Source organism: Ammospiza nelsoni, chromosome 1 (assembly GCF_027579445.1).
Source record: "Ammospiza nelsoni isolate bAmmNel1 chromosome 1, bAmmNel1.pri, whole genome shotgun sequence".
NCBI classification, from domain to species: domain Eukaryota; kingdom Metazoa; phylum Chordata; class Aves; order Passeriformes; family Passerellidae; genus Ammospiza; species Ammospiza nelsoni.
Window position 1 is genome coordinate 82,511,749 of NC_080633.1, and position 15,435 is coordinate 82,527,183.

At 37.3% G+C, this 15,435-nt stretch overlaps 1 protein-coding gene across 5 annotated transcripts in view; it reads left to right on the top strand.

Annotated features, from left to right (window-relative positions):
* Window positions 1-15,435, top strand: part of SEMA5A (semaphorin 5A) — a 403,052-nt gene that overhangs the window by 369,925 nt on the left and 17,692 nt on the right. For all 5 annotated transcript variants that reach the window (XM_059472240.1, XM_059472411.1, XM_059472324.1 and 2 more), the window contains one exon: window positions 7,815-8,033. In XM_059472240.1, the coding sequence (XP_059328223.1) occupies window positions 7,815-8,033 (219 nt within the window). The remainder of the gene's footprint in view (window positions 1-7,814; window positions 8,034-15,435) is intronic.

The following is a 15,435-nucleotide window of genomic DNA, read 5'->3' on the forward strand; positions in this document are numbered from 1 at the left end:
CAGTTTGTTATAGATCACATTGCTGCAAGAACTTCAAACTTGACATGGAGACACCTCTCTCAGCTCTGAAGTCATAATCATAAGACCTCTCCTGGAGCTGGATGCATAGTCTGACTCCTGCAGAATATAGGCAGAAGTAACAAAGCCTATAATTTGCTAAATAAAGCAGTATTTCAGTGTGCAAGTAATGGGGGCAGGGATGGTGGTTCAGGTGCATTTTTTGCCTGATTAGCATGAAAATTTTTTTTTTTTTTTTTACTTCTGAAGATTTTTTTGTTTATTTACTTCTGAAGATAATACTCCTGAATCTCCTAGCATTGTACTTTTTACTTTTTTTTTTTTTTTTTTTTTTTTTTTTTGCATCTTGCTGAAGCTGCTGCTTTGATTCATTTGGAAATAATTCATCACTGGAGAAGTGTATGTGCATGACCTCAACCCTGTTGCATAGTTATAGAAATGTTCATCTGGGTGAAGGATTTTTGCTGACTAATTCCAAAACTACTGAATATTTAAGTACTTCTTATTGAGTACTTGACAGGGCAGAAACTATTATACATCTGTTTGTTCTTTCTAGTGAGTGCCCTTATGGCTTTGTCATTAATTTGCACTCATTCTTTGATTCATTTTGGCCAGTAAGTCTTTAATTATTCTGCAATGAAAGGTGAAACTCGATCAGTGTTCCTAGTGGCTGCTTTAACCAATACATTTCTGGTGACAATAGCACATTTTATGTTGAGACTGTTTGCTTAATAATTTTCTGATTATGGATATCAGAACAGTATGGAGTGAAACATTTATTGAAGGAGGGATGAGGGGGCACCATTTTGATTTGCGCTGATGAGATGAAATTTGCTGACTGCATCTAAACTACAGCATTCAGGAGCTGAAAGAATTCAAGAGCACTTGCTTGCTCCCAGGTTTACATGTGGGCCAACCCAACACCATTCTGCTCTGATTTCAACACTGCTCCTTGATTTCACAGGAAGAAAATACATGAATAAGAGTCGTGTAGAGTAGCTGTAGCTTTTGGGGCAGAGGGAAGTCACGAGAATGGGAAACCTTGAATTATGGCAGACACCTTCATAGGTGCATTCACCTAGATAGCAAGAAAACATCATAACTTCCACCTGACCAGAGCCTGGATGCTGTGAAGCATTATTTTCATTATCTCCATGTTGAATTGTAGCAATTTTCTGGCTTTTACAGAAAGATTAATTCTGGTACAGAGTGCCTGGCATACCTCATTACCAAAGATGTATTCTGTAGAGATCAGTTCTCTGTTCCTTGCAGATAGGAGCCATTTGTTAGAAATTTTCTCATTGCCTATAATCTCCCACTGTGCAACTATAGTCACACAGTGTTAAACAGAATCATGTTTCACTGTCAGATGCTAGCAAAGCAAACTTTCTTTGCAGTCTGAGCTTAGAGATAGAACTTCTTGCCAGAAGCCCACTAGACTCCCCCTGAGTGTGGTAAGATTTCCATCTCAATCAAGTAAGCAGTAGCATTTTCAGACTGTATTCATGCTTTTCTGATCTGAAGTTTGATTAGGAGGAAAGAAAAATAAATCTTGTTCCCTGCCTCTGGGTTTTCATGTAGTGCTCAGATAGGAAAGAGACAGCTATTTCAAATAAACCGTAAGAGATTGTGTACGTTGTTGTACATCTTAATGCAGTCTGTACAATCCAGCATTCAGGGTATAGAAATTACCTTAGCCTGGGCTTTAATATGTGCTTATGAAACATATTAGATATCTACATTAGACATGCTGGCTCTCTGTAAGATTATCTGATATATAAATAGCAATAATTTTATTGAAAACATAATCTTTTAACCCAGGGATAAATATTTCACAAGGTATGAGGTTGCCTGATATTTCCAAGTTGAATTTATCCAAATTCTAGACTCTATAGTAGTCTACAAAGAGAACTTCAGCCCCCTGAGGAATGAGGGACCCATTGAAGATAATGATCTGATATAATGGGTGCAGTTCACCCTCTGGAGATAGATCCTGCCTTCTTTCCATGGTGTACAAGGCAGACAGCAATGGTGGGCTTAGACAAGACACTTGACTTTGACATGGCCAGAGTGAGACCAGGTTGACGTCCAAAATACTTTCTGAAGGCAATTAACAAAGGAAATACTTCTATTTTCATTCATTTTGCTCTTAAAGAGTCTTTTTTTTGCCTTGTTTTTTTTTTTTCCTTGGCACCTGGAAATCTGCACCTAGATTCCTAGTTATTGCTGCTTCCTCTGTCGCAAACCTCGTAACAATAGTTATTTGTGAAGGCAGGATGTGATTTTGTCTGAATTACTCTCCTATGATCTCTTGTGAAAAGTTTGATTAAATCTTTCCTTGTGTTACCCACAGGAATTCTATAGTGCATTCAAAAACTTTTACAGAATAGAATATGTGCTGATAATCAGGAGTGTCCTGTACTCAGAAGGAGTAAGTTTGGAGATGTTATCTCTTATACTGTCGTACTGAAGCTAAGCTGCGGTATTCTGAGTAAGAACGAAATGAATTCTGGAAGTTAGAACTGAATTTGATGACAAATTCAAGTTTGATTGACAAAACTCAGTGGAACTTTGGGGTTAAATAATTAAACACAGAAAAACTATGTAAAAGAAATAAAGTTTTCATGCTAACATGACATCTTCCATCTAAATACTCTTTGGGTTTTTAAAATATGTCATCTTTGCATTGCATTAATGTTTGCCATTATGTTTTACTATTTCAATTTTACTATGTTTTGGAGGTTTATAAAGTTTTTTATAAGTTACAGGTATTTAGGCCTGAAGTTATGTAAGTTTTATGCTTCAATAATATTGTCAAATAACTTGCAGACTATCTTCAGAAACTGAAACAATCTTTGCTTATCCTTGTTACCTCTGTGCTTTAAGCAGTGTTTCATGCTGTCACTTAGAAATGATTCAGGATACCTGAATTTTGGCTTCAGATCATCTTTTCCTAAAGTCATGAACCTAGACTGCTTGGATAATTGAATTTTCTTTGTTAGGTCAGAACTGGAGGACATAAGTCATAAATCAGTCAAGTAATATAATTTATCAGGTGTCACAGCTTCTTCTCTTTTACTTAGGGCTGTATTACTTAGCTACAGGCTAGACTAGGAAATTATTATTAAACTATGTGCTTTAATAGAGCTTCACTTTTAAGGCAAATTAATTGAACTTGGCTGAGAGTGTTGCAGTTTTCAAGCAGAATCAGGCCAACCAAAGTCTCATTACAAGCTTTTGCAAAGGCAGATTTTTTTCTCCTGTGCTAGTCAGGGCAGGTGACTTTCATGTTAACATGACTTCAGACAGAATTAATTTCTTGTGTATTTATGAGGCTATTTCAATTCAACCAAAAAGTTTTAAAAGTGTAATTATAAATCATTGAATCATTTTGGTTTATATCAGAATTATATCAATTAATTAGGCAATGGTTTTCAGCTATGTTTGCATTATGGAATAAGTAAATCATCACAGAGCAGTACTAATTTCTCTATAATTTTACTGATACTGAACAAAGCAGAAGGGCTTAAAATGAGAGAAAAGTCTTTTGTTTAGATGTCAGTTGATATCTTTTGTCTTCCATGATCTTAGAAGTTAATGGTTATTTTGTCCACAAAATCACTATGATGACTTCTACTGAAGTTTTTGCAGTACTTGCTGTTACTTGTGGAACTTTTCACCTTAGACTAGGACAGCTACTTTTTGAAATTGTACTGGGATCAAGTAGTTAAATGCCCTTTTCTAGCCAAAGTGTGCAACAGTTTGTTACTGGAGTATGACTTCTGAACAACTGAAAATGAGCTTCTTGGTAAGCTGTAAGCAGAATTTTTGCTTCTAGTTGTTCATAGGGCTCTAAGTCAGTCATAGGCTTTCTGAGAACAATTTAGTTTAAAACATTTGAACGATGAACCTGTCATAAAGGTTGGATCAGAATTTGACTTACAGATGTTCTGTCTGTCTTGGGAAAGCTATTCATTAGTTTATTGATGATGCTATGACTGATCATTCTCTTTGCAGATTTTACAAGTATTTCTGTAGATGGGCTTTAATTAAGTTGGGGCTAAGATTTTATTTTGGCAACTAGACTTTTGCTGCTACCATGCCAAGGGCATTGGCCATTGCATCCTGGTTTGACTATATATATTTATCTTGGGAGCAGTAAGCTGAGAAAAGCAGCTTAATGTTGGATTTTATTGGGTGGCACAATCTGGTTTCTGTCTCTGGAGTTGGATGTGGAGCAATCTGAAAGTGGCCCAAACTGCAAACAGAAGCAGCAAGCCAGAAAACCACAGTTTAATGAGACAATTTGGACTTTTCAGTTTTGTGCCACTTGCTCTGAAAGATTACAATGCTTTTCTATTTATTGCCTTCTCCCGTCGAATTTGATGTAATCTGTGGTAAGGCTAGGACTTGGTGCTGTATATACACTTATTTTCTGAAGAATTTTTGCTTCAACAAGTTCTGCAATGTAATCTTTTGATTAATTTTAAATTGTTCCCCATCCCCTCCACTACCTCAGTTAATAAACAGGACTTGTCAGCTGAAGGATGCAGAAACTTGGTTCAGAGCCCCAGATGGGCTCTCTACCTGTGCTGAGTGAAGGGGAAGGATCCTTTCATGACCGACTGGAAAAACTCTTCCCAATGTAACCCAAGCTCCTTCTTTTCCCCATTGCTGGCTCACATTCATCTTTCTGTCCTCCAGAACCCCAAGATCCTTCTCTGCAGAGCATGAGGTGGTTGCCCTCAAAGTATGGTTGCATGGGGTTGTTCCTGTGCAGATTCAAGACTTAGCATTTTCCCCAGTTGAACTCCATGAGGTTTCTTCCTGCCTTGTCAAAGTGTGACATAACCCTTTGGTGTATCAGCCAGTCTTCAAAGTCAAGGCAAAATTGTCCAGGTCATTAATGATGGTGTTAATCAGGTTTGAAATTCGTGACTTTTCTGGCCACTTAATGGCTGATCACTGTCCTATGGGCCTGGCTGCTCAGCCAGTTTTCAACACATTGCACTGTCCACTTATCTAGCTCATACTTTATTGACTTGTCTAGCAGGAAGTTATGTGAGTCAGTGTTAAAACCAATACTATAGCTGAGATAAGTAACATCCACTGTTCTTCCTTCATCTGTGCACCTTGTCCCCTCATTGTAAAAGGCTATAATGTTGTTTAAGGAATATATAGAACAGTATTCCCAGAATGCAAACTGATCTTGTCACTTTTCATGCTGTTAATGGTATAATGTTAATTTTTTATTGTGTAGTTTCTGTCTGAAGAGAAAATTCTAAAAGCCCCTTTATGAACACTTTATTAACTACTGTAAAATTGTAAAAAGACTGGTCCTTATAATAAATTTTTTAATGCTTTGAAAAGAAGAAAACTCAGGGGAACACTTGCTGCCGACAAAACTCCACACTGAAAAGATTCTTTTTGGAATATTTTTCTGTTTCAGTTCTAAGCTACCTTAGAGCTTTGCCTTAGAAGATTCCACTCCCCAGTCCCCAATTTAAATGACAAGAAGTCTAATACCATAATGTCAGATAAGGTTGCACATTTTTCTTAGGACTTAAAAAGCCACACATATCCTGGAAAAATGTCTTCAAAATATCCTAGTATTCTTATGAAGTGTGTGATGGATTGACCAGCACAAAGTGATACACCCTGCAGTGAGTTGTGAATGGAATGACTGGCAGGCTGGTCTGATTATACTTTTTTCATTGTTTGCATTGCTCTTAATTTAATAACTTTAAAACCCCCTTGATTTAGAATTCTGGTATTAAATATATTATTATTTTGTTTTCAGACCTCACTGTGTACATAAGCTGAGAATTTCCATGACCAGAGTGATACAAAATTGCATAAAAAGGGTCTCACAGAGCAGGAAAGTGGACCTGTATTCATAATTCACGTTCTGTTTCTCTGTACTTGCTCCCCTTTTTGCATTTGAATGTATGTCTTGTTTTTTGAAATGCTGCTTTTAATATCTGTGTAATAGAATCTGGCTCAGCAGGAGAGAAATAGTTACCCTCTATAATTCCTGAAAGGTTTTATCCATTTTTAGTCATTTTTATACTGCAGTTCTGCTGTTTTCTTATTAATTTCAGCAGTTTCTTATTACCAGTATTTCTATGTCAATGTATCATCATTCCAATATTGCACTTTATCAAGCGTTGAATAAAAACATGCAAACCCTCATCTACTTTGGGATGATTGTGAACATATTTCTTAAAGAAGAAATTAAGCAGTGTTACTAATGCCATAAGCATGGATAGAAATAGGGTGGACACTGCAAATAAGAGGCTCCTCCATCATGGTTATGCAGAAGGCTGATCCTGTTCAGTGCAGGACTGCTGTTGGGCAGACTCCTCACGGTATTATTTCTGTCTGTTTTCATGGCATCGTTCAGTAAATCCTCTGATTCTTCATCTCCATTTCATATTTCCACAATACTTATGCCTGTGGGTAGGGCACAGAACAATTCCTTAAGAATAGATATCTGTGCTGCAATTAGAGCTGCCAACAATCCCCCTGCATTTCTCCACTGTTGATGTAATTTATCTGTACTTATGTTGTCAATACTGAAGCTCTAGCATAGAGAGCTGCCACATTCTCTGCTGGCTGAAGTACCATTCACAGGACCTTCTCTCATCAAAGCTACTTTAGTAAGTACTTGTAATAAAAGCTGCAGTTATTGGTCCATCAATCTTAGAGTTTCCACTGGGAAAGGTGAACTGCTTTGACAACAGTAGGAAGTCCCAGCAGTGTTGGTGGAGATGCTTAGTAATGATGCTTACAGGAAAAGCTACAACTCAAGAGTGATTTCTGTGTTGTGCTTAGTACAGTTGAGGGAGTCTTTTCACCTGCAGGATCAAGGCCCAAAGTGACAGAGATGCTCAAATGAACTGCAGATTATTAGAACTTCACCCAGGGATATATCCAGGTCTGTTGGTTGGATGCTGTGTATAAGATCTGTGTGTCCCTTCTCACTGATAAGTAGCAGACTTCATGCATTGCTGTTTAATCTAATGCCTTTTCTCTGTACTAAACTCACTTAGAAAATATGTTTTCCAATGATGAAAAATGATTGTTTTAAAAAGGAATTTTCATAGCTGATACCATAGCTGGTTTTCATAGCTGATATGTGGCTTAGAACACTTCAACTCAGTGGAAAATAAACTGATTTTTAAATTGGCAAAACATTGCTTTTCACAAAAGGGTAGTTTTGCTAGACTTTGTGGAATTATTAGTGGACACTATCTAAACTCTGAATATGCATGGGATACCCATGAGCCTCTGTGCACAGCCAGCAGCAGTGGAGGCTGGGTGGATTAAGTAAGCAGAGCCCTGCAGGAGGACCAGGGGAGCTGGCTCGATGAGTGGTCACAGGAAGCTCAAGCCTGTCTCCTTTGTCACCTTCTTCCTGTGAAACAGAGGCAATTATATCTATGTAATATATTTGGAGATTTTCTGATGGTAATTCCTGTGCAAGAGAGAGATAATTTTTATCATTCTTTGGTGGAGTAAATTGTCTAGTTCAGTCATTGTGGCCATGAAGCTTTAACGGAAGTGTTGGATCCAACTCTTCACTTGAGTTCTGTGTAAGTGATTGTGAAATTTCTGTTGAAGAAAAGATTCTTAAGATGAAACTAGGGTTTGGATTGTGAGGCTAAAGGACAGGACCCTTCTCTTCATATTATTTACTATTAGAAGCCTAGGAGTACATTTGAAGAGGAAAAGGTTGTTTTGGGATGAGACACCATTTTAATTCAGTATTACTTTTTTGACCCTTTTCTTATTAGGATTGTCAGGGGACTTCCTGCGTTCTGGAAGATACTCTGCTCATACCATCAATGGTGCCTGGTCACCCTGGTCTCCGTGGTCTCAGTGCAGTCGTGACTGCAGTAGAGGTATCCGGAATCGCAAACGGGTCTGCAGCAATCCTGAGCCCAAGTATGGGGGACTTCCTTGCCTTGGCCCATCTCTGGAGTACCAGGAATGCAACATCTTGCCTTGCCCAGGTAAGTTTCAAATGAAATGGAAGGAGTTAAAACAAAATAGCTCATCCTCAAATTTATATCTTCTGTATTTGGTTTGATTTTGTGTTTTTTTCCTATTTCAGTTGGTGAGTTTTGGGTTTGTTTTGGTTCTTGAATCAATTACAGCTCAAATTTACCTTTATAATGTGAGTGGATTTGGGTAATATTCCTATGTTATGTCAATAAATTTATCATCAAGAGTATTAATAGCTATATCTTTTTTCACTTGTGAGACTGACTCTAAATATATAATATGTAAACTTATAGGAAAATAAAAGACATAAGAATTCTGGCAAGACTTGAAATCTGGCCTAGTCTTTATTTAAACTAAAATACTATTTTCATCACAGTGGTTGCTGGCATTAAATCTGTGTTAGCTTTTAAGTGTAGAGTTGCCAGCAAATAAGGTTCACAACTGATCACCGAATTAGATGGTTATTCAAGCAGTCTATAAAGATTGTTCTTGGAATCTTGAGTTTCTCCTTAACTTAAAGCTGTTTTATTATTCTATGAAAGGGATTACAAGTAGAATATATGTTTACAAGAAACTACTTTGGATTAAAAATCATTGTTCCATCTCCAACCTAAGGGGAAAAAAAAATCCTGGTTTCAGTCACATCTCACCCTTCATAAAACAAACATTCAAACTGAAAGGTTTTTGAGCTTTGGAGAGGCTTTGTGGGAAAAGAAAGGGGAAAGATATAGGAGAACACATGAAGAAAAGAAGGTGCTGTTGGTTTCGGAAGAGAGAGTACAAGGTAAGAAACAATAGAGAGGAAGAAAAAAAGACTGAATGACTCAGTTCTTTCCAGCAGCAACAAATAAATTTAGAAATAAGCTTTCATACATCTTTAATTGTATTAATTATGCATAGCAGTGCTTCATATTTTCTTATTGAAGACTTGAAGATTTTGTCATTTATTCAAGTGCAGACCTGAAGAAATTCTATGGCAATATACATACTATGTATGTGTACCTCTATTTTAAAGCATATATGAGTATTAGCATATACATATATGGTTTCAAATTAAAACTGTATTCCTGAGATAATGGATACATTAGATACATATTTTTTTAAATAATATTTTTTAATAATTTTTAAAATCATTTTTTCCAGTCTTTTTGCAGATTGGAAAAATCTTTCCCTAAGCTTTTAAAGCCCTCTAACAGTCACTGTCCATTCCTTGCATCAGAATTTAAGCCAAAGATCTGTGCAAAAAACACTTCCCTCTCGGGAAGACACAGTTCCTTGAAAAACAGGTTTCCATCTTGAATTGAACCTGAGCAATATGTTTTGGCACACAGCCTACAAACCCAGCAGCTCTGTGAATATTCTGGCTGTTCGCTGAAAGCAAATTTCTCTGCAGTTTTATTGCTAGCAGGAACGGTAGGATTGTTGGAAAACTTGAATGCCCTGAGGCACTCAAGCTCCCAGCTCTGCTTCTGCTGGGGCATATCCATGGGGAATTTCTATTGAGGATCCCTGTTTTGATCTGGGGAACCACCCATTGAGCCATTGAAGTTCTAGAAGAGGCACTTGGGCATAATCAGCCAGTGCTTTCTGCTGCAATTTTCTTGCTGTATCCAAGGAGAAATGTAGCTACAGTTGCTCATTTTCTAGTTTCTCTGGCTGTGAGTGTGAACATCTAAGGAGATCAAGGGAAGAGGTGAAGCTTCTTTCAGAGGCATGAGGCATGACCAGTGAAGGGTGTCCATGTTTTCTACACTAAGCTCTATTGGAGAGAAGTGGAAGGGAACCAACAGAGAGCCAAAATTTTTTCAGAGAATTAGGAAATTGTGGTCCAAGTCTTCTCCATGTGGGCATAGCCCTAGTGCATGATCTGATTCATTAGTGCCCAGACTGGAATCATAATGCCTTGCTTTTCTGGGATAATGACATGATAAATGATTCTGTTTCATGTAACTGCACTGTTCAAGTAGTTTGGCAGTAATTCATTAAATCAAAGATTTAGAAGACCATTGTACCAACGTGTGCAAACCTTCCCAGGGATGTATGCAGTAGGTGAAGCAACCTAAAACATAGCAACTCCTCACTGGCTCCTGCTTCCCTTGCGAAGGGAGTCTCCCCATGGGACACTGCCCTCAGCCTCCTCTGAAGCACGTGAGTGGTGTGGTGCAAGGTACCAGCTCTGCTCACAAGCTCTGAGATCCTGATTGTACCACCATACTGTAGTAACTGAAATGCATTCATTAAATGGACACAGATTGTCTATAATACTAGACGAGATTTATTATTCAGCCCTTGCTGTTGGTTTTCAAATTAAATGCTGTCTTGAATTTTTGGGGAGTTTTTTAAAGTTTAAATTAGTCAAAAGTTTTCAGAAGTGGCATTTTTATTAAGCTCTGCAGCTATTCACTGCTAGTTCATTTTCTGAAAGAATTTTTTTTAACCAGTAAAAAACACCTAATAACTTTGTTGTAGAGGCCCTAGTTGTTTATGAGATAGACAATATCCTGGAGTAAAAAACATAATTTTAAAGCAGAAGTTAAAACTGCGCTTTGAATTTGAAAATATTTTAAAAGATCAGTTGATGTAAAGTGTGGTGGGCCTTTCTAAAGAGAGAAGCAGTGCCCTAATCTATCTAATAATTTTATTTAGAGACAAGTTTTATTTTTCTTTTCAGTGCAAAGCAAATTTGAATAAAGATGTAGAGAATGAAGTATTAGATGTATCATAGCCTGTAAGAAGGAATCACAAAGTTCCTCAGCCACAGAATTACTGTTTGCTAGTAATTAAGAAAAAACATAGGAGACTAGATCAGATCTCAGATAAATCTGAAAGGAAAATTTTGCAAGCACTAGATGTAATTGATTTTTTGAGACATGGCAGAGTAAAATATTATTGCAGAATAAGGCTTACCCATACATTAGACATTGTAGGAAGGAAATAAATTCTTACTGGAGAAGCCCACCAATAAATTTGAATTCTCTTAATTTTTAATTGAAGAGATAGAAAGGCTAAGGAATGTGAGTGCATTTTGTTCTGACCTTGACCTGAAAGTATTTTCCATAGTACTAGAATTAAAATTGCAATAAAGAATTTGATGCTAAGATTTTCCTGAGCTCTTCCAGGGTAAGGACAGCTTCATCTGCTCCCTTCTGGCACAGAACCCTTTAGAAACAATCCATCCCAGCCATTACCCTTCTAGAAATATTCTGGCTGAGGTGTGATGGAAGCCGTAGAGCACCCTTCCTGCCACTGCAAGCTCAATTCTGCTTTGCTTCCTCTTCTGCTTATTGCAGGCAGGATCAACCTCTCATGATGTAAAGTGCTGACAAAGGGGAGTGATAGGGAAATATCACTGAGCAGCGTTTTAAGTCATGCTGAAAGTCAGTAGGCTTAATGCTTCTCAATGAATTAATCTGGGCTCAGTGTCATCCTGAGAGATACTAAGTGCTCTGAAGGACTAACACAGTGAAAAAGCCCATGAAGCAATCAAAATGTACAAGGCTGTCTTGTCTGGTAACTGTCTTGCAACCCTTGCATCATCTTAAATATACTTATTAATATATTAATAAACAGAAATTGATAGTTAAATGCAGGATCCCAGAACTTCAAAAAATTACTGAAGTGATCTAGACTCGGCCTTCAGCAAGTTCTATTAAACCTTTTTTAGGCCTGCAGGGGAGCAACTGAAATTGTTTCTGCAGTAGTAAATGGTCCGCTGATGGGCAGATTGGTAGCAGTCACTGGGGCTTTTGCTCATAGTATTTGAAGGCTGAATATATAAATAGTAAATTGAACAGTGCCAGAAAATTGCCAGAAATTGTACCCCGGTCCTGGAAGATGTTTTTACTGTATTGTTCAAGTTTTAGAATGATCCCTCATATAATTTTGTCTTCAACTAACTATCACTCTCCCAAATCAGCTGCAGAAATAGTTTGTGAGCCAGAGTAGTGTAAAGGCATGTTCATAAAGTACTGTTTCCATCTGGGTAAGCTACTTTGAGGGGCAGGAGAATTTGAACAATTGTTTTGCACTAGCGAATTATGCTTTGAACCTGTGCCTCAGCTCTTTTTTTATGTCTCAGAGATGTGAATAGCATTAAGCTGGCAAGAACTGAACTGAACAGGCTCAATAACTGTGAATGCTCACTGACATTTCTGTTTTCTTAGAGTTACTAATCTGCAGTCAATAATGAATCTAAAATCAGTCATATCAAGATTTTGTTGTCCTTGGGGAATTTGCAAGATATTTACATTATGAAGAGAAATAGATGATGAAGAGAAGTGTTGTTTGAATGATAAATTCTGCAAATCTACAAAAATTACAGGAATTTGCTGACTATAAGATCTGTTTGCCTGGCAATGATACAACCTAAAGGACCTTAAGAACACTGTCCTAGTTCATAGTATTGCACATCTCTTCAGTTATCTCTGTAGAAAAAGACAACTTTTCTTCATTTTGGTTTTTTTTGTTTCTTACTGCCTTCTCTTATATTCCTTTGCATAGGGACATGGGGATGTGCCTTAATGGGACATTTAAAGCAGAGCTGTGTGAGCACCACTGAGTAGCATGAGCTACAGGAGTTCCTGTTCTCTCTTCTCCTCAGGGCATGGTGGAGGATCAGAGGGAAAGGACATTTCAAATCTAAGGAAATTTCTTAGATTTGAAATTCTGATACTTCATGAAAATATTTTGCGATTTTACAAATTTCAGATTTTTATTATAGCAGTTCTAGTTTAGTTCAGTTGTGACTTTTTAGCTGAGAAGATCTGAATAAATTCAAATGTCACTAAACTTGCTAATAACAATAATGAGTTTCAGATATACAAAAATCCGTGAAAGACTATTTAAGTTATTTATGCATCCCCTAAAGCCAGTTGCTTTTTGTTGGGTTTTTTTTTTCTTCTTCCTTATTGTTTTCATTTCCTCCGATTATTTTTTCTTTGAACTCACACTTGGCCACAAGGAAACAAGAATGTATTTAAAAGAATAGAATTTATCCTGCAGTAGCTTCATAAATCAGAAGGAAAAAAAATTACTCCAGTAAATGGAAGCTGAAGCCCCTCTCATAACGTGCACTGATCTGGGCTGCTTCTGTAGCCAGCAAGAAGAGGGATTAGCTGATCTTTGAAACAGCAGTTGGTTTTCTGATTTAAAAGTCTCAGTTACAGGTTTAAATCCAAGTAGACCCTTAGATTTTGTTATTGTTCTTTTCTTAGAACCATTTGTTTACCTTGTGTTTCTGCATTGAACTATTTTGACTGTTTCATCCAACATTGCTTTTATGACTAAAAGGTATTACAGAAATAAGACTTTGCCTTTGTAAACTATGATGTAAAAATTGCTCCTTTCCCATCCTGAATCATGCAGCAGTATCCCACAGGACTGGGAAAAAGCAGTAGACTAAGTGGTGTGGAATGGGATAGTCCCCAGGTGTCTGGAAGGGAGCAGTAGGCTGCCCAGCATGCAGACAGCTTATAAAGGAGCCTGCAATTCTGTCTGTGTTCTCATGAAAGCAGGTGAGGTCAGTGTGTCTGCCCAGACTTCCTTGTAAAACCCAAACTTTTACAAGTTTATCCAGTTTACTTTATTGTCCCTTGGAAATTATCCAGTTGTGTGGATGCTTTGTCGTGTCCTCAGGAGATCCCATTTCTGTACACGGTTTCTTCCTGGCACATCCTCTTCCCTATGGTGTGGGTTTTTTTTCATTGCAGTGAAGAAATACTTATTAATCTCAGCAACAACCAGCAGGCAAAAAGTAGTTTGCTTTGCTCTAAAGGAAAGTGCACTGTTTGATAGCGCACTCCTAGCTAAAAATTACCTTCTTCATAAAGGGACCAACCTCAGCAATTGTCAGAAAATGTAAAGACTCTCTAAATCTTTCATTGTGCAACTACTTTAATGACTTTCTTTTGTCCAACATCTCTACAAAATGGTTATGTAAAGAAACTGTAGTGACTGGAACTTTCCTTGCTGCTGTGTATTTTTCCTCCTATAAGAGGCAGAAATAACATTAAGGGCTCCATGACAAAAGGAAAAAAAGGAAAAAAAATCCCAGATGGTGCTGTGTTGCTAAGCAACTTAAAGAAAGATGAAAGAAACCACAGAGCTCTATTTAGGTCTTGTAAAAACTCAAGCAGTAAATACCCACTCCTTTGATCTTATTTAACCATGATGATGCCTTATTATCCTCTATTGCTGAAAAGAAAAAGTTCTGGGGACAGATACAAGAGGTAGTTACAATAGTCCTTGAAAGCTTAGAGGCAGCCTGTCAGTAAATAGTTACTAACAAAAACCAAAACTAGATATAATTGCACTATCCAGCTCAACTAGGATCAAATCTAACATTGTCTGTTATATTTGTCCCATGCCACCTTCCCCAGACCCACTTCTCCCACTGCATCTGAAGCCCAATAGTACAGCCATGATCACTGCAGTTGTGGAACATGGTGACGTTCCTGGGTGTCACATCGGTCTCTGCCTTCTCGGCCACCTGTAGATCGATGGTAATTTCAAATGCAGGTGCATTTGGAATTCTCACTCTGGTCCATTGAAAAATAAGTAGGGAAGTGTTGGGGGTCACTGTCTCCATTAAAGCAAACAATGCACTGGCAATATTTGCAGACAATTTATGTTCTGTATAGTTAATCTCAGGCAGAATCAATTCTGTTTCATGAGGGTCTGTATGCTGCAGCAGACTTGCCTCTGATCATTCATTTGAGCTAGTCAAAGATCGCATTAAAAAAAAAAGAATAAAAAAGAGAGTATCTAGAAAGGTAAAACCTTTATGTCATATGAAATAAATAGCTTGAGTAACAGCTTCTGCTTTTATTTGGCGTAATTTACAAAAACAGAAAAACGAGGCAAGTTCTGAATAAAAGATGCTGTGTCTTGAAATTGTTATAAAATTGCACAGAATATTTCATCTGCATTGAAGACAAATAACCTATGGCTTTCTTTGATATGAGTTTGCATAATACTGCATTAATAGAGTTATCTCAGGCAAAAAGACATATTTGTTTTCCAGTGAAAAGTATGAATAAGAAAAATCTAAGTAAGAGAACAAGTCAGATACTCTACCAAGATACAGTATTTATTTATGATAGGTGGTATAAAACTCTCTCATGCATGATGATTTGTTGTATGATGTAGCAATCATTGAATTCCTTAATAATGGAAATAATTTATTTAAATTGCTTACTTAGAATATAGTACCAGATTATGGAAATCCTGTCTGTCAAATCAAACTTCAGAATCCAGATAAATTAGTTGCAAGAGTTTTCATGACTACAGTTCTTAGCAAGGAAGTTCCAAGTCCATGCTTTCTTGATGTTTAGGATGATGTTGCAAATAAACAATGCTGGGAATAAAATGCAGTATATTCAACAACTTCAGTTACAGGATTAGTAAGTAGTC